At 42.9% G+C, this 23,762-nt stretch overlaps 1 protein-coding gene across 4 annotated transcripts in view; it reads left to right on the forward strand.

Annotated features, from left to right (window-relative positions):
• Positions 1 to 23,762, forward strand: part of LOC103178621 (ETS-related transcription factor Elf-1) — a 78,358-nt gene that overhangs the window by 40,402 nt on the left and 14,194 nt on the right. For 3 of the 4 annotated variants that reach the window (XM_007893460.2, XM_007893459.2, XM_007893462.2), the window contains exon 3: positions 1,900 to 2,071. In XM_007893460.2, coding sequence (XP_007891651.2) covers positions 1,900 to 2,071 — 172 coding nt within the window. Of the gene's footprint in view, positions 1 to 1,899; positions 2,072 to 8,424; positions 8,531 to 23,762 lie in introns of those variants that run through there. The other variant, XM_042333943.1, reaches the window with a different exon arrangement.

Below are 23,762 nucleotides of genomic sequence, written 5' to 3' on the forward strand. Positions count from 1 at the left end.
GTGAAGCGCTTTGGGACGTCCTCCCGACGTGAAAAGCGCTATATCAAATGCAAGGATTATTATTATTATTATATAAAATCAATCTGGAAACAAAGTGAAACAAATATATATACTCTTTAAAAAGGACAAATATATCCACAAATTGTACTCACTGAAAATTGGTGACTATTCAATATATAGGATACACTTAGTTACATTTCCATAGTTTTGGTTGCTAAAATAAGCAAGCTGTTATTCAACAACAAAAACAGCTTGCATTAATATAGTGGCCTTAATGCAAACTTGCATCTTCGATTATTATACTCAGGTTATTGTTATAGCAGTGCCTAGCATGGTAAATAATGGCTCAAAATGTGTTCTATGGCACAGTATTATATTGAGAAAAAAAAAGGGACAAAAAGCTACTGGTTCAGATGTAGCGGTATACTTTGCACATTATCCAGATCATATGTAAACAAATGTAAGGAAGGAATTAATGATGCCCTTAATTCCAGTATATAACTGAGGAGCAATGAAATTGATTTACAGAATCACCTGACAACTGAATGTACTTTGAAGAAGTTTTAAATTAGGTCTCAAAAGTTTATTTATGTAGTTATCATCATGTTAGAATAAAATTTGCATTATCTTTATTAATCGCATAATTGCTGCCCTATCCTTGAATATTCCCGCACATATCAACTGCTTTGAATCGCGGGAAATAAATTAAGGGCTGTGGAATTGGAAAGCTTGGCCACCGATTTTGTTATGTGTTAGGCTGGGGATATGCAAAAAGCCTCAGTTAATGGAGCAGAGGGGCTGTGAGTTATTGAAAGACAAACTAGTCTCCATAGTATAGTAACCTAGTGGACAGAGGGATCAATTCAAATGTCTTTAGGAGACGAATGTTGGGTGGAAAAATGCAGGCCAAATTTTTTTTAAAAACAAAACGTTAGGGTGAAGAGGATAAGAATAAGATACTGACAGTGCAACGCATCTCCAGCACTATATTGAAATGTCAGCCTAGACTTTCAGTTTGAAGTGGGTCTTGAACCCACAGTCTTCTGACTTGGAGAAGAGAGTGCTACCAACTGATATAGCGCTTTATCACATTGAAATGTTTCAAAGTGCAGGGACTAAGTATTTGTAGGCAAACACAGCAGTCAATTTATACATAGCCAAATTTGGTGTCCCATGAACAGACAGCAGGTACGTGACCAATTGAACTGGAGAATTGCTGGCGTGGACACCAGGGGAAACTCCCCTCTGTTTTAGAATTATGTCAAGAGTTCTTTAACATCCATCTAAACAAGACAAGATCTCAGTTTCACAAAACCACAAGATTGGTCTGGATGAAAAAGACCCTTCAGCCCATCTGATCTCATTCCTCCAGAACACCCACCCTACCATCCACCCATCACTGCAGGTTATTTTTTTTAATGAGTCTAGCAGAAGGAATGTGCTCAGGACCTGATTATGATAATCAGGGTCTCCAGGTTACATGAGCAGTTGCCATCTGCTTGGCCTTGAATAGGGAACATTTCTTATCAAACAGCTGACTAAGTAAATATGGCCACTTGACGCAGTTAAGAGTCACTGGAATTCCAATTCAAGTTTTTGGCAAATGATATATTTCAGGATGTGAACTTTTAACTTTTATAAGTTGATGTATTATTGACTCTGGATTTTGTGTGAGGTTGGAACTACAGCCACTTGTCTAACCTGTGACCACAAGACCTGAACACTTACATCTCCTTGTTGCAACATGAGGTACAAACATGAATCTTACAATCGTCTACGTAATTGCCTTCACTCAAAGTGCCCCCACCCACACCCACTCCCTCCCCAACCTTGTCTGTAATGATAAGAACAAATTTGAAGTACTAAGGCTTTAGCGATCCATCTGTTTGCTTTCTGCAGCTTGGCGACCCTTCCATTTTTCCTGCTGTCATCGTGGAGCACGTCCCCAATGCAGATCTGCTCCAGGACTATTCCGGCCTTGCTTGTGATGAAGAAACTAATGGGATGATTAATGACAGTTCACTGGATGTCGTAGAAGAACAGGTTATTGGAGAGGAGATCACTCTTTCAGGTTTGTTCATTTACTTTACGTATCAATATCACATTGACCAGTGTCTTGGTTCAGGTCTTCGGCCAAAAACAAAAAATGAAATTTAAACGGTACAAAAATAAACATGAAAATGAGAGAGGGTTTAAATAAAAGTAGAGTGAATAAGGTCAGATCAGAGATACTTTTTAAAAAGTAGCAAAATAAAGGAATAAAAAATAGACAAAAGTTAAGATGATCCACCAAATGCAATTTACATTTATAAAGAGCAATCACGTTCGGGGGACATCTCAAAGTACTTGAAACTGCTAACTGGGCACCCAAGTTTGAGGTGGGGAAGTGAAAAGTGACCGAAAGTGTGGTCTTGAGACAGGCCTTGAATGAGGGAAAAAAGGGAGTTATTCGAAGGGACTCTGGGATGAAGTTCCAGGGAGTATAAGTAGAATGTTTGAATGCCCGCCTGCCGATAATGGGGGAGTAGGGTAGTAGGCAAGAAATTGGCCAGGGTTTTACTGAGCAAAGGAAATGGCGGTGTTAAAATGCAGTGAATGTGGATGAAATATAGTTTTTATTCTTGCAAATTGTAACTTGAGAAGTGCACCCGACAAAATAACATCTCATAATTTGCAGAATTTATGGCATAAATTAAGATTGTTACTTTTTTTTACCTTTCCATTGCCAAATGTTATAGCAGTTAATTATTGCAGTGTTGATTACTGTGGCAGTGCATGTTTGATTCATTTATTTGGATTGTGCCATTGTGTTACCAGGTTCACACTACTTACTGCGACATCTTTCATAAAGTAAATTAAATTGTAACTTAAAGATTATTTTTAAACATCAGTTCTGACAATTTGTGGGTATGAAACAGACAGAGAATAGAGTGAAATGTACAGTGTTTCATAACAGATAATTATCACATTTGAATCTGTTATGAATTGCTGCAAATTTCAACCCAATTTTCAGTAGCAAAGAAGCTGCAGGTAAAGATATTAAAGCGATTAAGGGGAGACTTGAGGTGGTCAGTCATTGGGAGCGGCACAAGCAGAGAGAAAGAGTAACTGAGAGGTTCAGAAAGCTCTTACATGAGTAAAAGAATTGATGAAGAACATTCAATTGATAACTGGTTGGTAACAGCAAGAGTAGATGAAAAGAAAACAGACACGGCATAAAAAGGAACAATGACTGCAGCAAGAAGCAAATTTCCTGAATAGAAAATGCTTGGAACTGTATTAAATACTGCATTGAGGTGAGAAATACTCACTGATGCAAGAATAGCAGTGAAGTGGGAGGAAGGCACTGTTTATTACAACTATTGGTACGAATATACTTCTGTGCACAAGGATTGTGTTCGGATGTTACCAATAATAGTGTTATTTTAAGTTAAAAGTAAAAGTGCTTAAAGTTAATGCCAGAATACTGACTGTACTGTATTAGTGATTAGAGAGACAAACACTCAACTGTATTGAAAATCTGAAGAGGCCAGATTGGGACACCTTAGATTCATTGTCATTCAATATTCAACAACAACAAAATTACATTTATAGATCACCTTTCATGTCAGGAGGACATCCCAAAGCGCTGAACAGTCAGGTGTCGGGGCCCGAGCATGGGGGAGGGGTAGTGTAGGGGTGAGGGAAGGCAGAGAGATGGGAGGGAGACCAAAGGCATGATCGAAGAGAAGGTCTTGAGACTGGGCCTGAAGGATGCAAGGGAGGAAGCGAGGTGAAGGGACCGTGGGATGGACATTCCAATTAATATCTGAGAGAAATACTGCAAGTACTTGACTTTGGAAAAAAAATTACAAAAAAGGTCCAGATAATGGAGGAATGCCTGGACTTAATCATTTTATAGAGGATGCAGGAATCTGTTTCTTTAAAACAAAGTGATATTTATCAATTTTGAGAAATACTTAAATTGTTGTAAGCGTTTTATTGGCTTGTATTTGGGTGTGTGTATTAGTTTGCTTTTGCTATTTTACTTATTTGTGTTATAAGAAATGCATAATTACAATAAATATATAATTTAGAAAATAAACTGTCGTTGCCTTTACTTTTCCCATTGCTTTCTGCATTTTTTAAAAATGCCCATCAGTGTTTTTCTCATTTTCCCTTAATCTTTCCATCTTCCCTTTTGAGTCCTCTAGCATATTTATAATTCTCCTTTCTTTCCGCATTATCTTATGAAGAGTTTGCAGGTAGCAAATCTAAGTGATGTTATTGTGTTTGTGTGACAGTGAGAGACCCACAATGGATCAGCAAAGTCGATGCATATTATCTGATACAATATCCTGTTTTTTTTTGGCTTGCCCCATGCAACACATTTTCAACTGACTCACCATCTTGAGCATGACATTGCCTCTAAAATGAGTGCATCAGTTGGCTTTGCTCCCATTGTGGATCACAAAGGCTCCATACTATTGCAGCTGTTATTCTAGTTCAGGATCTTTTGTTGCAGGTAATATGATCGGTAGATTGAATCTTTAGTAGCCTGCAGCTGAACACATTGAGAGCAGTGCTACAGGTTATGTGCAAGCAAGCTTCTTGTATTTTTGAGTCTGTGTGCAAACTACTGATGAAACTTTTTTATGATCTGATGTTTTATTCAATCTATAGAACTAAATGCAGTAGAATACAAAGACTGAAATGTTTAGTTAATTAATGCAGTTTTGTTTCAAAAGCATTAAATACACAGCTTTGAGTGGTTTTGAACAAATTGCTTTAGAGCAATTCTGTCCTCATGAAAAAATGTTCAACAAACTGTTATTTGGTTGGTGAAACGGAGCCAGAAAAGCAATGTATCATTTTTTTCACAATGGTGTTACTCTGGTGTTATTAATGATGTATTGTCCGTAACATGTCATGTGTATGTAAACAAACAGTTTCTTATGAAAACATTGACCCTGGTACCCTAAGGGCATTGTTGTCTTATGTAGAAATGGGATGAAGTTTCTCTGTGTAGCCTGCTGATTCACATTTATGTTCCTGGATTGAAAATATTAGGTCAGATGTTGATTGGCGACTTCTTTGATGCTTTTGATTGGCTCCAAAACAAGTTATGAGACTGTGAAATATTATCTTATAAATGTTCTTTCCACTTTCCAAAATGGAATGTGGGAGCTGAGAGGAAGAAAGGTAAAGAATAGGTTTTAATCAGTAACACTGATGTTGCACCATAAGTGACTATAGAATATCCAGATTCATTGTACATGCATGAGAGTATGTAGTGTACTGTCTTTTTAATTAAATACAATGGCAATGCTTTGCCACTGTTTGATTTCTTTCATAATGCACCAACGTCGAGTTGCAAAAGTTGCAAACTTCCTTGCATTGAAGCTTGTTAGTGAAGCATTTGATTGTTGTTACTTTAATTTATTTTTTCTCTCACAATTTACAGAGCTGTAAAATAGGTTTAATCTTTCTACAAGTTAGTCATTTACTAAGTTACTGGGAAGAAATTCCACCCGAGTCTAAATTTATTCTATGAATGTAACATTCGCTCACAAAATACAGCGTCAATCCACTTGGCCAGGATGTGGGAAAAACATCCTTCTCTTTTTGAGTAGTGAATGGAATATTTACAGCCCGCCTCAACAAGCAGACCTCAGGACCTTAAGGATGGGGCCTCCTATATTGTAGCGCCTCCTAGCACTGTGTGGAAATGTCAGCCTGGATTTTGAGCTCAAAATTCTGCTATGGTTTTCTGATTCAAGAGGCAAGATTGCTGCCAGCTGAATCAGGCTGATAATCCAAAGTTATATTTTTTAAAAAGTAAACATTTAAAGAGTGCACTCAAATAAACATAACAGTAATAAAGTACATCTTAATATCTGGATGTCATTATTAAAAAAAAATCCAGGATATTTCAGCATCAAGAAAAATCTGAAAATTGTTAAAATATTTACTGATGTGTTGATGTTGGTATATTTGGGTTAAGTATTGAGTGTATAATATTTATTCCAAATGTTGCAATATAACAACTTAAAATTGCCCCACAATAAATATTTTTGTAGAGTCCTGTAACTCAGTAGTTAGAGCACTCGCCTCGTAAGTGAGAGACCTGGGTTAGATTTCCAGCAGGGCGAAACATTGGGCAAGTTTCCTTACTCCACAAGTCTCTGTTTACCTAGCTGTAAGTAGGAACTCAGTTGTTAGTTGATTGTTGGATCACTTTTCCGGGGATAATAATTCCTTCAAAAATTAATATAATAATTTGATCACTTCAATCTATGACTGTTTGTAGGACACTGCTGTGTACAATTGGCTGCTGCGATTCTCCCACAAAATACACAGTCAATTCACTATACAGTATATTCTGTGAAGCGCTTTGAGACGTCTCAAAGACGTGATAAGGCACTACATCAAATGCAAGGATTATTATTATTTTCCTTGTTTCCCTCTTTTCGTCCTTCTCCTCGCTCTTTTTTCCTTCCCCATCCCCCTTTCTTTTGCCCCCTTCCACTCGCTCTGCCCTGCCGCTCCTTCCTCTTTATTATAATCCTTGCATTTGACGTCCTAACAAAGTCTCGACAACAACAACTTGCATTTATGTCGCGCTCTTCGCACCGGGTAGCGTCCCGGAGCGCTTACTACTGTAAAGTGGAGTGGCTGCGTATCTTTTATGGGGGACCTGCAAGCTTCTAGCACCAGCTAGTTTCATTTCCTAGAGCAGATCAAAGCTAAATCGCGACCTCTAAAGTCAGCAGACTGACAGCCAGTTGTGTGCGTGCAGTGACAAGGTCGATAAACAACTTGCGTGGTGTAGTGTATGTCGTGTGCAGTGGCAGAGAGATGGCTGATTGCCGCCCACTGATCCCCATCGATCCCACCTTTTCAGGAAGCCCCAGCCCTTGGCATATAGAGTGGCCCTGCTCCAGGAAACCCAATACAACACAACACTGGCGACCAGCAGCTGGGCCCGCCGCGCTCTCGGGGGCACAGCACAGGGAGATGCCATCGTGAGAGCGGAGCAGAGGCTGGTGTCTGGCCAGAGTCCTGGGATCCAGCCTCTCCCTCCTACCCTCTCCCAGCAGCCACACAGTGTCCAGTCTCCCCCTCCCACTGCAGCCACACACTATGTCCTACCTCTCCCTCCCTCTCCCTGCAACCACACTCTGTGCTCAGTCTCCCCCCCCCCCCACTCTGTGCTCCCCCTCCCTCCCTCCCCACTCTGTCTCACCACCTCCCTCCCCACTCTGTCTCCCCCCCTCCCTCCCCACTCTGTGCTTCCCCTCCCTCCCTCCCTCCCTCCCTCCTCACTCTGTCTCCCCCCCCACTCTGTGCTCCCCCCCCCCCTCCCTCCCCACTCTGTCTCACCACCTCCCTCCCCACTCTGTCCCCCCTCCCCCCCTCCCTCCCTCCCCACTCTGTGCCCCCCCCCCTCCCCACACTGTGCCCCCCTCCCTCCCCACTCTGTGCCCCCCCTCCCTCCCCACACTGTGCCCCCCCCTCCCCACTCTGTGCCCCCACTCTGTGCCCCCCCTCCCTCCCCCACTCTGTGCCCCCCCCTCCCTCCCCACTCTGTGCCTCCCCTCCCCCCCCACTCTGTGCCCCCCTCCCTCCCCACTCTGTGCCCCCCCTCCCTCCCCACTCTGTGCCCCCCCTCCCTCCCCACCCCCTCCCTCCCCACTCTGTGCCCCCCCCCCCCCCCCCCCCCCCTCCCTCCCCACTCTGTGCCCCCCTCCCTCCCTCCCCACTCTGTGCCCCCCCCTCCCTCCCCACTCTGTGCCCCCCCTCCCTCCTCACTCTGTGCCCCCCCTCCCCCCCCACTCTGTGCCCCCCCTCCCCCCCCACTCTGTGCCCCCCCTCCCCCCCACCCCCCCCCCCCCCCACTCTGTGCCCCCCCTCCCCCCCCACTCTGTGCCCCCCCTCCCTCCCCACTCTGTGCCCCCCCTCCCTCCCCACTCTGTGCTCTCCCTCCCTCCCTCCCTCCCTCCCCACTCTGTGCCCCCCTCCCTCCTCACTCTGTGCCCCCCTCCCTCCCCCCACTCTGTGCCCCCCCTCCCTCCCCACTCTGTGCCCCCCCTCCCTCCCCACTCTGTGCCCCCCCTCCCTCCCCACTCTGTGCCCCCCCCCTCCCTCCCCCACTCTGTGCCCCCCTCCCTCCTCACTCTGTGCCCCCCCTCCCTCCCACTCTGTGCCCCCCCTCCCTCCTCACTCTGTGCCCCCTCCCTCCCCACTCAGTGCTGTGACCACAGCCCCCTCTCCCGTCCTCCCTCCGCAGTAGGAGCTGATTTCCGGATTTCTCTCCCTCTCCCTCCCTCCCTCCCACCTTCTCCCCCCCTCCCTCTCCCTCTCTCTCTCCCTCTCTTTACTTTGACCGGGGGAGGAAGGAAGGCTCCAATCCATTGGAGTTTTGCAAAAGAAAAAAAAAGGGAAAGGAAAAGCTCCTGTGGTGTGTGTGTGTGTTTTTTTGGGGGGGGGTGAAAGATGGCGACAGCGCTGTACGAGGGACGGAATCAGCTGGATCTGCTGATAAAAGCAGGTAACAGCCGGACAGGGGCTGCCCACACCACTGACATGTCAAGGAATTATTGGGGGGGAGAGACACACCACACAGAGAGACACACACACACACACACACAGAGAGAGAGGGGGAGAGAGAGAGGGAGGCATTGCATTCTTTTATTTTGCAGAAATCCAGCTGCATAGCCAGGGGTGGGGAGGGTGGGGAGTGGGGAGAGGGGGAGGGGAGGGGTGGGGAGGGAGGGGTGGGGGGAGTGGGGAGTGGGGGGGGTCCAACAGTTGGGAAATTCAAGCACCAGGAAGTTGCAATAGGGAAAAGGGATTCATTTCAGGGAATGTGCAGCTTTCCGAAAGGGGAGGGGTGGGAGGGAGGAGGGGAAGGGGTGTGTGGGGTGGGTGTGGGGGGGTGGGGTGGGGGTTCAGCACAGGCTGTGGGGTGTGGGGGGGGGTTCAGCACAGGCTGTGGGGGAGTGGGGGGGGTTCAGCACAGGCTGTGGGGTGTGGGTGGGGGTTCAGCACAGGCTGTGGGGGTGTGGGGGGGGGGTTCAGCACAGGCTGTGGGGGTGTGTGGGGGGGGTTCAGCACAGGCTGTGGGGGTGTGGGTGGGGGTTCAGCACAGGCTGTGGGGGTGGGGGGGGGTTCAGCACAGGCTGTGGGGGTGGGGGGGGGGGGTTCAGCACAGGCTGTGGGGGTGTGGGGGGGGTTCTTCTCAAATGGTTCAGATCAAAATAAATCCCAACAGAAACTTATTTTTTTTTTGCTTTTGAGATTCTGTTTTTGCGTAAACCCCAACTGGGAGGAGGGGGGGGGGGTGTGGGGGGGTGGGGAGGGGGTTGGGGGGGGGGGGGGGTGTGGGGAGGGGGTGGGGGGGGTGGGGGGGTGTGGGGAGGGGGTGGGGGGGTGTGGGGGGGGGGGGGGGGGGGGGGGGGGGGGGGGGGGGGGGGGGGGGGTGGGGGGGGGGGGGGTGTGGGGAGGGGGTGTGGGGAGGGGGGGTGTTGGTTGGGTGGGGGCTGTTTATCCCGTATTTCCTGTCCTGGTGCGGATCGAGTGGGCTCCGGGCTGTTTGGTGTGTGTGAGAGGGGAGGAGGCGGGTCCGCTCCCCGCACCACACACATCCTGGTGTTCCTGCTCCACGGCTGGGAAACGTGTTTATAAATATTCCCTTCTCTCTCCCCCTGTTGTACCGGGGGGAGACCTCCGTTGTGTCCTGGAGGTTGCACTGGGGCTGTGGTTGGAGGTTGCACTGGGGCTGTGGTTGGAGGTTGCACTGGGGCTGTGGTTGGAGGTTGCACTGGGGCTGTGGTTGGAGGTTGCACTGGGGCTGTGGTGGGGGTGGTTGGAGGTTGTACTGGGGCTGTGTGTGGGTGGGGGGTGGTTGGAGGTTGTACTGGGGCTGTGTGTGTGGGGTGGGGGTTGGAGGTTGCACTGGGGCTGTGGTGGGGTGGTTGGAGGTTGTACTGGGGCTGTGTGGGGGGGTGGTTGGAGGTTGTACTGGGGCTGTGTGTGGGGGGTGGTTGGAGGTTGCACTGGGGCTGTGTGTGTGGGGTGGGGGGTTGGTGGTTGCACTGGGACTGTGGTGGTGGGGTGGTTGGAGGTTGCACTGGGGCGGTGGGGGTGGTGGTTGGAGGTTGCACTGGGGCTGTGGTTGGAGGTTGTACTGGGGCTGTGTGTGGTGGGGGTGGTTGGAGGTTGTACTGGGGCTGTGTGTGTGGGTGGGGTTGGAGGTTGCACTGGGGCTGTGGTGGGGGTGGTTGGAGGTTGTACTGGGGCTGTGTGGGGGGGTGGTTGGAGGTTGTACTGGGGCTGTGTGTGAGGGGGGTGGTTGGAGGTTGCACTGGGGCTGTGTGTGTGGGGTGGGGGTTGGTGGTTGCACTGGGACTGTGGTGGTGGGGTGGTTGGAGGTTGCACTGGGGCGGTGGGGTGGTGGTTGGAGGTTGCACTGGGGCTGTGGTTGGAGGTTGTACTGGGGCTGTGTGTGAGGGGGTGGTTGGAGGTTGTACTGGGGCTGTGTGTGTGGGGTGGGGGTGGAGGTTGCACTGGGGCTGTGGTGGGGTGGTTGGAGGTTGTACTGGGGCTGTGTGGGTGGGGGTGGTTGGAGGTTGTACTGGGGCTGTATGTGAGGGGGGTGGTTGGAGGTTGCACTGGGGCTGTGTGTGTGGGGTGGGGGGTTGGTGGTTGCACTGGGACTGTGGTGGTGGGTGGTTGGAGGTTGCACTGGGGCGGTGGGGGTGGTGGTTGGAGGTTGCACTGGGGCTGTGGGGGGGTGGTTGGAGGTTGCACTGGGGCGGTGGTGGGGGGTAGTGGTTGGAGGTTGCACTGGGGCGGCTGGGGGTGGGGGGGAGTGGTTGGAGGTTGCACTGGGGTTGTGGGGGGTGGTTGGAGGTTGGAGCTCCACCTGATGGGACTGTGGCTGTAAACACGGAAGTGAAGCAGCAAAACTTCAAAAAGCAACTTCAGTCCCGAACCAAACAGCAACTTTGATCATCCCGACCCCACTCCATCCCATCCCAGTCCATCCCAGTCCAGGCACACAACACAGGCGATTTCTGATCGCGGGATCTCCGTTAAACCTCTTTGATCACATCATTTTCTGTATTTTTAAGCTTTTCATTTTTTTAAAAAAAGTGACCCTTCAATGTAAATCCCCACCAGCTGGATGGAGTGAGTGGAAACTCAAGCGCCTGTCCGAACAAAGTGCGTAAACCATTGAGCTGTCTGAAGTTTTGTGCATTTTTTAAAAAAAAACCTTGAACTGCATGTTAGTCGGTGACAAACTACAACAGGTGGAGGGAGGGTGGTGTTTAAATACTGGAGCAATGTAATGTGATTCCACAAACAGCTCCTTAGTTGTTTTCAGTCCTCAAGCTCTTATTTTCGAAGTTTGTTAATCACAGGACTTTTTAGCTTCCCCTCTCTTGGATATCTCTTTCTCTCTTCCCCCACACTGTTATTTTCCCAGCCTGGAGCCCAAGGACAACCTCACAGGCTTAACCACTTGGAAATGATCCCCGAATGGTTAATAATTAGTGCTCTAAGCAAATAGTTTGTGCAACAAGCAACTGCAAACTAGTGTCTGACCTTTACTTATCCCACGTTTTTTTTAAAAAGAAGGATTTTGGGCGACTTGCAAATGTTTCATTTGTTTTACTAGGCTTGCCAAATAAATAGTTAAATCTTAAAAGTTGCAAAAATGTTTAAACTTTGACTTTCGTGTTGAAAAATTTATTCTTTATCTGACATACACACGTATTCATAGTTTACTCTGTCACACTATTTGAGGTAATTTGATGTATTTTTCTATTCATTTACAAAAGAATATTATGTTATTAAAAGATGTTCACAATTAACTATTCAGAATTTAAAATGAAGTGTATGTTATTGGTTTCTCTGCTGCAATTAATTCAGATAGGAGTTGGGTTGAACCCTGCTGTGTGCATACCTATCACTTCTGCATGGTTTTCATCCACACTTTTTCCATTGTAAAATGAATTCTTAGTAAGTAATCTCCAAAGCAACTCTAATAACAACTGTTTATAAATTGTTAGTACATTTTAGGTTCTAAATGTTGAGATCGGTTGCGAGGTAGAGGAATTTATTGACTTCCCAATGGGGAAGAGGTATGATCATGTGTTGGCATTCCTGCTAAGCTTCTCCAGTAGCCCATCTCCTTTTATGTACACTGAACTAATGTCAGCACAACAGTTTCCAAAGTTAGCACAGAGCAACCGGTAGCTATTGGGTGCAAGAGTATTGGGCATCTGATCAGAGAAGAGAAATCCACCTTAAATGTTTGAGTGTGAGAGTCACTGGTGTTGACAGAAGGCCCTTTTTTCCTCCCTCAATACCTTAAATATGTAGACCCAATGGTAAACTTTCCAGAATTTGTTGAGTAGATTTAAAAAAAACTTATAGGCATCTGAATAAAGACGGTTGTTTTGCTAACTGTTGGTAGAGTATATCAGATCATTGCTGTTTGTTCAGATCTGAAGGGAAAGTCATTTTTTTAAAAGTATATTTAATCATAATACTTAAACATATAATAATTTTAGCCCCACCCCTTGAAATTTAGCTTTTTAAACAGTGAGTCTTTGACACTGGAGATGCAGAAAGGAGCGACTGAGCCAGGCAGTGTTTGACAACAGGAGCATCATTGCATTGGTGTAAAGATACTCCCTCTGGTTGTTTATCGCAGTGTTAATTTAACTCTCGTATCCTTGGATTTATTGATTTCTCCATTTTGATTCAACGCTGCTACTAGAGAACTGTTTAAACAAACATTTAAAGAAAACAAAATAAGGTAATGTGTTTGTTTTATTGCACTGCCTTTCAGTTCAACAGTGCCTATGGTGAGATCAGCACATTTTGTTTATAACGCACTTCTCTCAACTTGTTGCATATTACTGCCAGCTGGTCAGCAGGGTGTAAAAGGCGTAGGAATCATTCTGTTTAAGCATTGAATGACAGCCAGTTGTAGATCAGGACTTTAACTGGCTGAGGCCTCTGGTCAAATGGTGATTGATGAATATCTTGCTTCAGTGACCGGTTAGTTTTATGTCGGAGTTGGCAGCTGAAATGGTAAATGGATCTAAGGCAAAATGGTTGAGTCGGCAGAGCAAATGCACTTAAAAGTTTTAAAACAATTTGTTGCATGTTTGATACTTTTATTTAATGTTACTCTTGCAAGGGAGCTTCAACAAGCTACTAATCTACATGAATCTGGTGTTTGATTAGATTGTTTAATTCTAATGGGTAATTCGAAAAAGGATTTATTTGAACCTAACTTGCGGTGGACTATTTAAACGAAAATGTAACATTTTTGGATCAAGCTTGGGATTTGTCATCTCTGTAAAATATCGATCGGCCTTGTTCCGCGGTGATATTTGGTGTGGATATGATGGTGAGTGTTTTACACAAACAATCTTTTGACAAAGCTGGAAGAATAGGTTAAGGGTTGGCAAATTTCTGCAAAATCCTAGTTGTGCCCAGTGTTTATTCTAATACTAATGACTAATATAAACCAAATAGCTGTTTCTCTGCTTTGCACTCTATGCTGCAGGAAACTGTTCAATAAAACCAGACACCTGTGACTGAAGAATTTGTAACTGAGGTGGGTCACTGATGTTTGTTGCCATAATCAGGATCACCAATAATAATTGTATCAATAAACTTGTAAAATGGAACGTAAATAATTAGATTGACAAATGAAGAACATTTTGAATGAGGAATAATAGTAAAAGTACTTTTAACACACTTGGGGATCTGATGCTAACAGATTTGGCAATGTAATACAACATCTGATTTGTCTCATTTTTGTTGCTTCACACTGTTTGGGTTACATTCAACTTGTATCTCTAAATCTCTTTTACTTACTGCTGTATATGCAGTGCGTTGCAGTTATTTGCATTGAACTTAATTTCTTGTGATTAGTTTGTTGAACTATCTTTGCAAGATCTTGGCTGCCTCCAAGCTTTGTTCACCAGCAAATTTAACAATGTTTCACTACGTGAGAAAATTCAGGTCACTTATGTATGCAAAGAATGAGAGAAAGGTCTTAGCACAGACCCTCGAGGCTTAAAACTAGCTCCCCTAACAACTACCCTTTGCTTCCTTCCTTTAGCCAGTTAAACTACGTGTTGATATTTTACATCTTGACGTCAAACAAATCAGAATTGTTTTCACAAAGGAAAATTATTAGTTACATACATTTTTAATTTTGATAAAACAAATTCATAAATGACAGGATTTGGAAAATTGATACTTGTAAATCAATGAATGTAGCTTTTAGTACATGTGACAGAATCACTGCAGCCTCTTGCGAAGTGAGGGATCCATTTATTTTCTACTGTATTCCTCCGACCGCCAAAAAATATAAATGGGTAAATGGAGTAGTTTCAGTACAGAAATGTTTCACAAAATCTTTCAAATGGGGAATTATCTGGATAATAATTCTTGCATTTGATATAATGCCTGATCATATCAAAATAACTTGACACATTTTGGAGGTTGTACTTACAGTGACTGTATTTGTAGGCTAATGCAGCAGTTAATTTGCACAAAATGGACATTTTTCTTTAATGTTGTCAATGTTCAATAAAACTCAATAAGTGACAACCTATGGCTGAGAGTGGAAGGGGAAATTTTGCTCTTCCTGCTTCTTATCCCCTTCCCCCTGTCCAACCAATTGTGTTATCTAGTGGATATTGTACAGCCTGTATAACTGTTGTCTTGTGGAGAGCCTTAATTACAGCAGCAAGATTTGATGATAACAGAAGAAACTATATTGTCCGATTTATTGTCCTTGAATTTCTGTTTCCATAAGAAATTTCCAGATTTCAGGTAGGGAAGAGAGACGGTAACTTTGAAAGGCACTAAGTAAAGCGGGTGCCATTAACTTGTTCAAATTAATTTTGTGTTTGTTGAACATGAAATCATTGCATGTTCAATTACATGAACCAATTATTGTACAATATGAGGTATTGAGGTATGGCTGACGTAAAGTCTAGTTACAAATCTGCAATATCTTTTCAGAACACAAAGTAGAGATGCAAAACTAAATGAATAATTCAGGAGCTGCGTACTTAATAGTTGAGGGAAGAAATAGGTGTGAATTGTATGGGGTGATGATTGGAAGGTTTTGTTTATTTGCTGGATTTCTTTCTGTTGTTGATGTTTTGTGATTTAAACCTGTGAACAGGATACTCAGTGGTGTTTAGGTACAGTTCATCTGATAGGAACAAGTGAAGCTCATTGTGATAGGAATCACAATGGAAAATGCAGCTTTATTTTATATTGCTTTATGCCCTAACTCCACTCCCTGCCCCTCCCCACCCCAAAAGTGGTTCCTGTAGGATTAAGATTTAAAACTTTATTTATAAATCTAAGAAATATGGTACTGTTTACATTTTATGTCAAATCCTTTTTCTGCTATATACATTCTTATATGGAGATCCTTTTCTTTCTAACCATATTAACAAATACTAAATGCTGCACAGCATCTCCACAGAATATCAACTTTGTTTTAGGAGATCATTGTGAAGTGTTTGTTAATCCATATAGAGTTTTGCTAATCCATATAAATTTGCTGACAAATATTCACTGAAGCATTAATGCTGATCTTAAAGTGGTCCTATGGGAGGTTGGAGTGACTTTGTTTTAAAAAGAAGGCCAATAGAAATCAGTGCTGGACTCTGTGTACTGTTTTCTAACCTATTTTGTGACCATCTAACATAAGTGATGAATTTGCAGCCAGCTACAAACCTGTAGCTGGGTATTAAGGGATACGAGGCAAGAACGGGTAATTGGACTTGAGGTACAAATCAGCCATGATCTTGTAGATTGGCAGAACAGGCTCGAGGGGCTGAATGGCCTACCCCTGTTTCTACGTTTCTGTGTGTGTTGTATGTTTTCCTTGTCAGTTCCAAGAGCCATGTGTATGAAACTGTCTGTGCAAGTGCTGGAATGCTGGATTGTGGAGAAATCTCAGATCAGACCTGGACTTTGGGAAAAAAAGACTCAGTTGCAGGAAAATGACAGCTGTCATTCTTATGTGCAATATCAGTCCTGTAATGTGTTTAGTAATGGCAATTAGTCTAGATTTTACCATTTATTGTGCATTAATAAATTACAAAACCATGGCAACTGAAGATTTTCAATATGTTGCTATGGACACTGTGCTCTAGCAGCATCAAGCACCAGCCAGGGAGCTTGTTTGGTTTTAAGTACCAGTCTGTTTCTTAGCTCACTCCACGTGAACTTGGCAAATTTGAGTTCACTTGTCGTATGTTTACTTCTCGACTGCAGTGGTTGAAGTTTTCTGAGAAACCAAGACCACAATGCATTTACTGTGGTTGTGAGGGGCAACACTGCACTTTCTTTTCCTCCTATAGTCTTGGCTATATCCTTAAGTTGACTGAGTACTATTATAGTGCTGCTGTTGAGAGAGAGACTCAAGCTTGCATTGCAGTAATTGGTATGGTTGCAGAGAAAGAGAGTTTGAGATCCTAGGCTGTGTAAATGATCCCAGTTGTTTATTATTAGAGTCAGGATCAATACTAGGGAGTGTAAAACCCATTAAAATGAATAAATTATTCATATATATCTACGTTTTAATATTCTTGCCAGTCATTAGATTTGTAAAAGCTTGCTTATACTTCAGTTACCGAGAGTAATAGCGTGATTGTCAAATGTGAAACTTTATAGGAGGATAGCTATAGTTTGCTTACTTTAATTTATTAGGAATGCAGCAAAGTTTTATTTGAACTTGTCTGAATTTTTTAATGCTACTTTGTTCAGATTAGTTTTTTNATGGCGAGGTGGAATGTGCAGCGCTATGCTTAAGTTAATTTAAACCTATTTACTGCTGATACCCAGTAAGACAAGTTTAAGGTAATTATACAATACACTTAATATTTTTAAAGTGGCTTTCAGAACAGGAGGACACCTTAAGGCTCATTCACTGTGCTTGATAGGCACCCGAGCAAAGGGCATGAAGTATCCTGTTCTCTTCTGTCCTCCTCAGTTGGTTTTATTTTATCTTCTTCTCTTCCTTATCCTCCCCGCCACACCACCACCTCTGTTACCCAAGTCTCCACGTCAGAGAACAGGCCTTTGTTTTTGAAGACAACCTGCTCCGATAAAAAGTAATTCAATCCATTCACAGTGACGTCAGGCTCCTGGAAAAGTTTCTGAACGAGTTCCAGTGGTACAATGTATTGGCAGGCTGCCTGGCCTTTCTTTTGCAGCTTTATTTAATCTCTGTAGTATGGCCACAGTTATCGAAATCTCTTAACACAGGTATCAGCAAAATAAGTGTCCATGCAAGTCAGCTGTGTGTGTTGTTTTTAAGTGAGCCAGTCTCAAGAATTGCTTGCTAACTTGAGTTGGTTTATCCGAGTCGAGTAAGAATAAACTCTTGAATTGCTGCAGCTTCTGCTGGTATTGCAGATAAAGTAAGTACTTTTCATCTATTACTTGTCACCTTTTAGTTGGATGGAATTGAAAGGAATATAGATGTGTCGTTTGGAGCAGTCTTGGTTATGTTTGTACTGTAGTATGCTTTACTGTTTTGGAACAAAATGATGGTTGTGCAATTTGTATCAGTTAGATAGGTAAATGTGTAAGAAATGCAACATTGAATATGTTTTCTATTAACTACTTGCTACCATGCTCAACAAATCTCAGATAGTTTTATAAAGAAAAGTCGACATGCAAAGCCTATATAGCTCATACTTTCGCGCAGAATATCTGATTGTCCTTTTTGTCCATTGTAGCTTTCCATGTAAGTGATTGCTGTAAAATATCAGAAAGTTGTGCTTCACAAGAGCTTCAGTTTTGTTCCTTTTTGTTGACCCTTTCGATCTCTGTCAGATCTGCTGAAAAATCCAGCAACCACATCTTTTCTGTATATTTTTGTTGCTCTGTCAATTCACACAGTTTTACCAGCTTCAAATCTCTCCAGGTTGTTGCAGTGTATAAATCACTGGCTTGCAGAGGAGATACTGAACACCATACACTTGCAGGTGCAATTTGCACAGTAGAAGTAGCATAACTAATGACCAGTGTTCCAGTGTACATTTTCACAAGTCAGCTAGAGCTCTGCTAATGAAGATATGATTACTGGATATGACTGTGCCTAAAATAGATTAGCAAAGTGGCTAATTTGTTGGATATTGAGCTTTGTTGACCACCTATGTTGTTTTGCTTTCATTGATCTAACTAGGGTTTATTGGCTTTACAATGGGCTCAGGACACTATAAAAATGGAAATGATTCTGCCCTGTGAGCTTCAGACTTTTTGTCTGTGGCCCATATCGGTGCAGTGTATTTCAAAAGGGTTTTCTGCACCCATCCTGGTATGGGAGGTCCTGAGCGGAAATCAAACACACCAAACTCTTGTACAAGGACAGTCTGGTTGGCTGCTGTTACCCAGCTGTTCACAAGCCCTTGACAGGTGGAATGCCTTCAAATGTAACTACAAGCGATGGAATATCAGTTTTCAAATGCCAAGGGCAAATATAAGTGAAAAGTACTTAAGATTACGTGGACAAGTTTAAGTAGGGGGCATGTACAGGTAACCCACTAACTTGGACATAGCCAGAAAACCTAGAATCTGTTAATACTTTAAAGTACTAAAAGCAAAAGTGTTCCTTTCTGAAAATGGAGCCTAAATTGTCAAACAGGTGGCTGGAGGCAGACTTAAGTACAAATACATCAACTTGCACTGCAGGCAAGCACGAATAAAGTCTTGAGTGTCTGTAGGCTCTGCTAATCGAAATGAACCCGCACTAACACCAGCAACAAGAACGTACTGTTATTTTTTGTCTGATTTTATTTTTGTTTTGTTTTTACAATCGACAAAGGTATTGATCGAAAGAACAGCTGTGTTATTTTCCCACCAAACCTGTGTGAACTGGCCCCTATTGCAAGTGTTTTCTCTGCTCATTGTTGAAGTGGTTTATGCATGTCCATTTGCTCAAAGCTAATTATTGTGTCATTCAAGGACATTGCTTATCTTTTTGTTTGCCCTCCCCACCCCCAACCATCCTAATTACCTATAGGAAAGCCATTGCATTCTCCAAGGACCTCTAACTTGCAAAGCATAATCGAGGCCCAGTATGAATACTTCTGTTGTACTTGCTCTCGTTGGATATGCTTCCAGCTTGTATCATGAGCAGTAGCTGCCGGCAGGATTTGCTTCTGGACTATTTCATTTGCTGCCGTTAGAGATGAGTTTTAAAGTATTTGTTTTCAGTAAGGGCACATTTTAAAATCAGCTACTTAAAATCTGATACATTTTGTGAGTCTGTCATTATGGAGTGAAGAATTGATTCAGGTATTTCAAAATTGTTCCCTTGGATCAGTGTAGCAGTGACATTCTAACGATGAACTCTCAGTTAGACAAGTATTTTGTGTACAATATGAATGAGGAACATTAATTATTTTTTATCCGTACCTTTTTTAAAAAAAAGTTTTCAGGGTCGACTTTGTGTTGCAAGCTCTGTGAGTCCGTCAACCCCATCCTCAGCTATGACCTCCACTGGCTCCCCATCCCCCAGCAAATTGAATTCAACATTCTCATCCTCACTTTCAATTACCTCCATATCCTCACCCCACCTGCCCTGCAACCTCCTCAACCCATTCTACCCCTGCAACCTCCCCAGCAGCCTCCTCCCACTCAGTATGGAGAATTTGGGATTCTTTTCAAAGAAAATTTTGTTTTACTGATCAGCTTTTACCTAACAATAAAGTTATTTATGGGGAAGATTGATTTAAAAACTGACTTAAATCGTAATTATTTACCTGCTACATGACTTGTTAGATGATAAATAAGTTTTGTTGTCATAGCATATTATTTTTATTGTTACCTCCTAAATTGAAATTCTGAATGTGTTGTTTTTACAAACCCCACTTACAGGGAAATTACCAGTGATAAACCATTGCTTCTCCAAGACTGCAGTATGAACTACTGTTGCTGTGCTTAGGCCACACATGTGTGGAAGCCAGCTCATGCCTGATTGTGGGTACACATTAGCAAAGAACAGACAGAACTAACATAACAGTTAAAGGGAGCAGCATCGTAGCTGGAAACTTTGTTTTTTTTTCCTGCAAAATACTGTCAGTTTGGTTTATAGTAATCCTTCTAAAGCACTTTGAGATGTTGTCCTGACATGTGATGCATTATATCAAAATGCAAGGACTATTATTAGTTTGTAAAGATTTCCTTAGATTATAGTCATTACTTTGCAGTCAGTAGGAATCTGAACTGATATGGAACTTCTTCCTAGAAATAGACTCATTTCTGTTAGTTGAGATCGACCATTAACTATAGTTATGATTTACTAATGGGCATAAAACCTGCTGTATAATTGATTGTACCAGAGCTGAGAAATTACGTTCATCATTGTAGTACACAGGAAATTCCTTTCCTGCTTTACTGCACTTCAATCCTTCATTGTTTCTGTTGCTAAATATTTATTTGTGGTTTCACAGTGTTAATTCCTGCTTCCCACTAGCCAGCCCTTCCTTTCTGCCATTAGTGCATTTTATTTCCTTTAATCTTAAAGCTCCAGTGTTAAGATTGAAGCGTTAAAAGCTCTCAAAGCACTTTACGGTAACTTATTTAATGAAGTGACTATTTGTAGATGAATGTAATAATAATGATAATCCTTGCATTTGATATAGCGCCTTATCACGTCTTTGAGACTTCAAGGTGCATCACAGAATATACTGTAAAATGAATTGACTGTATATTGTGTGGGCGAAATGTGGTAGCCAATTGCGCACAGCAGTGTCCCACAAACAGTCTTGGACTGAAGTGACCAATTTTTATTATTATTTGAAGGAAGTTTTACCCCCGGAAAAGCCATCTGCCAATTGACTAACAACCGGGTTTCTACTTACTGCTAGATAAACAGAAACGTGTGGAGTAAGGGAACTTGCCCAACATTTCGCCCTGCCAGGACTCAAACCCAGGTCTCTCACTTGTGAGGCGAGTGCTCTATCTACTGAGCTACTCCAGTGTTTATTTGCACACAATGTTCCACAAATGGGCAGGAGGTAAACGGCCAATTTAACTAGAGGATTGTTGTTCAGGACAGCAGAAGAAATTCTTATCCTTCAAATTAGGTTCTTTGGATATGTTTGAACAAACAGATGGGATCTTAGTTTAGCAAGTCATCTGAAGGATGGCACCCCTAAAACTGCATTAGTATCAGACTAGACGATGAGCTCAATGTCCCCAACACAAGACTTCTGACCCAGAGGTGAGAGTATTAGTAACTGAGTCAAGCTGACATCATTTTGCTAGATTTGCTTTTGAGTTTGCATGATGTATGTCCAAATATTCTGACGAGCCATTAAAAACTCTTTAATGTAACCACGGTATCTGAGTGATGGATTACTTCGTGTTTAGTGTTTCAGTGTGATGACCAAGATTTCTGCCATATTCGGGCTCTCGTAGCTTGTATAAATTCTTCCAGAAAGTCTTTTGACTCCCTGCCTCAAGCCGTCCTTGGCTTCTGTTTCATCTGTTGGATTGAAATCTGATAACAAGAACTATATCCTTGAACCCCCAGTGGCTCATTCAGTAAATGCACAGGTGGTGGACTGCTTGAGCCATACAGACTATGAAGGATCCAGTTCAAAATCCTGACCTTGGTTAGCTGGTTTTCGTTGGAACATTGTGGAGTACATCCATTCTCACATGGATGTGTATCTCCATGGGGAGTCCTGTTTGAAAAAAAAGTAAGAATGAATTGAGGACTGACAAAAGACTTGTGAGGATAAGTGTTTGGCATTCTTGCAGAAGATTCAAGGTGTGAACTGAACTTTTAACGAGTTTAAGACAGGAATAAATTGGTAACTGTCAGCAGATGCAATCCGCAATCCTTGTGTGTCAAAAAAATACTTTCTCCAATACAATAGACTATAAAATCTGTGCTGAAATGTAAAATTCTGTTTGTTTGAGGGTCTGAAGCTTTGGGCCAAATGTGATCCTTTCAAACCCTGTGTTCCTTCTTTTGTGACTAAATGCTGTACAGAACATACATTGTCATCTTTATCTGTGAATATTGTGCGCACATAATTTCACAGTAATTAACTGAGCCAATGGGCTGCGTTTCCCGCATGCTTCATATGAGGCTTTTGATCCAGTCCTGTGCAGTTAATAACATGAACATTTAATTCTCTGAAGGCTTCAGTGGCATTTCCTTCACTATATTCATCATTTCTTAATACTTAATGTTTCAATGTTAGAAGTGCTTTATTATTGAACCAAAGAAGTATTACATATGATTAGCACAGCCACTGCTGTGCCGAACAGTTTAAGCAGTTTGCAGCAATGTTAAAAATCTTTGCAATGGCCCACAATAGACATAAGACTAATGAAATTAGACCATCGTCTCTGGCCAGCATATTGAACTTGCCTGAATTTACACAACTTGCATTGATACAGTACCCCTCACACAGAGTAACGTTCCAGAGCACTTGATGCTACACTGTTGCTGCTGTCCAAGTATAATGTTAAAACAAGTGTGATGATTAAGAATCAGTTTATCAATACATAATAAGATTTGTACTTGTTCTCTAGTAATTGCTTTTGAAAATCATTACGTTGTATCGGCTGTTTAGTACAAAATGTAGCTATCGCTAAGGAGAATGAAATTGTTCTCAATTGACTTGAGATGTGTAAAGCCTGGCAAACATACAACTATAGGTATTCAGTTATACCCTGAATTATGCCTGGAAACTCTTGTGGTAAAGCACAGAAACTGCATAAATCCTCCCATAAGATCTTTGAGCAAGCTTTTATATGTGTTTAAGCATGTGCAATGGCCTTATTGCAGATCTCATGAGCGTGGATTTAAATTACAGATTAAATCCTGGCAGAGTCCCCAAAAGCCAATTTATAGTTAGAAATTAGGGTGAGTTTACAATTACATCTCTATGCCTGAGTGGAAATGTAAGTATATGTTTCAGAAAATGTTTTGGTGTGTGGCTTTTGCCAAGTATTGGCAGTAGGGTTCTGAATACTACTTGTAATAATAATCCTTGCAGTTGATATAGCGCTTTTCACGTCTTCTCGACGTCTCAAAGCGCTTCACAGAATAGACTGTGAAGTGAATTTACAATATATTTGTGGGCGAAATGCGGCAGCCAATTGCGCTCAGCAGTGTCCCACAAACAGTCGTAGATTGAAAATGACCAATTTATTATTGTTTTGTTTTTGAAGGGATTATTATTAGGCTCTGTGTGGAGTAAGGAAACTTGCCCAAGGTTTCGCCCTGCCTGGAATTGAACCCAAGTGTCTCGTTTGCAAGGCGAGTGCTCTAACCACCGAGTTACAGGACTCCACTTGAGTAATAATAGTCATCCTTGCATTTGATATAGTGCCTTATCACGTCTTCGAGACATCTCAAAGCACTTCATAGAATATACTGTAAAGTGAATCGACTATAAGTTGTGGGTGAAACACGGCAGCCAATTGTGAACAGCAGTGCCCCACAAACAGATCCGCCAATCAACTTACTGCTAGGTAAACAGAGGCGTGTAGAATAAGCAAACTTTCCCAACATTTCGCCCTGCTGGGAATCAAATCCATTCTCTCGTTTGCGAGGCGAGTGCTCTAATCACTGAGCTGTGTGAGTCTAGTGTTTATCATCCTTATATATTTTTACAGACTGTGCAATGCTAAATTAAAAAAAAGTCAAACGTGCTAACCAGCCTTCAAGGATCATGAGCTGGGCCAATAGAAAA

Source organism: Callorhinchus milii, unplaced genomic scaffold (genome assembly GCF_018977255.1).
Source record: "Callorhinchus milii isolate IMCB2004 unplaced genomic scaffold, IMCB_Cmil_1.0 Scaffold4, whole genome shotgun sequence".
Taxonomy (NCBI): domain Eukaryota; kingdom Metazoa; phylum Chordata; class Chondrichthyes; order Chimaeriformes; family Callorhinchidae; genus Callorhinchus; species Callorhinchus milii.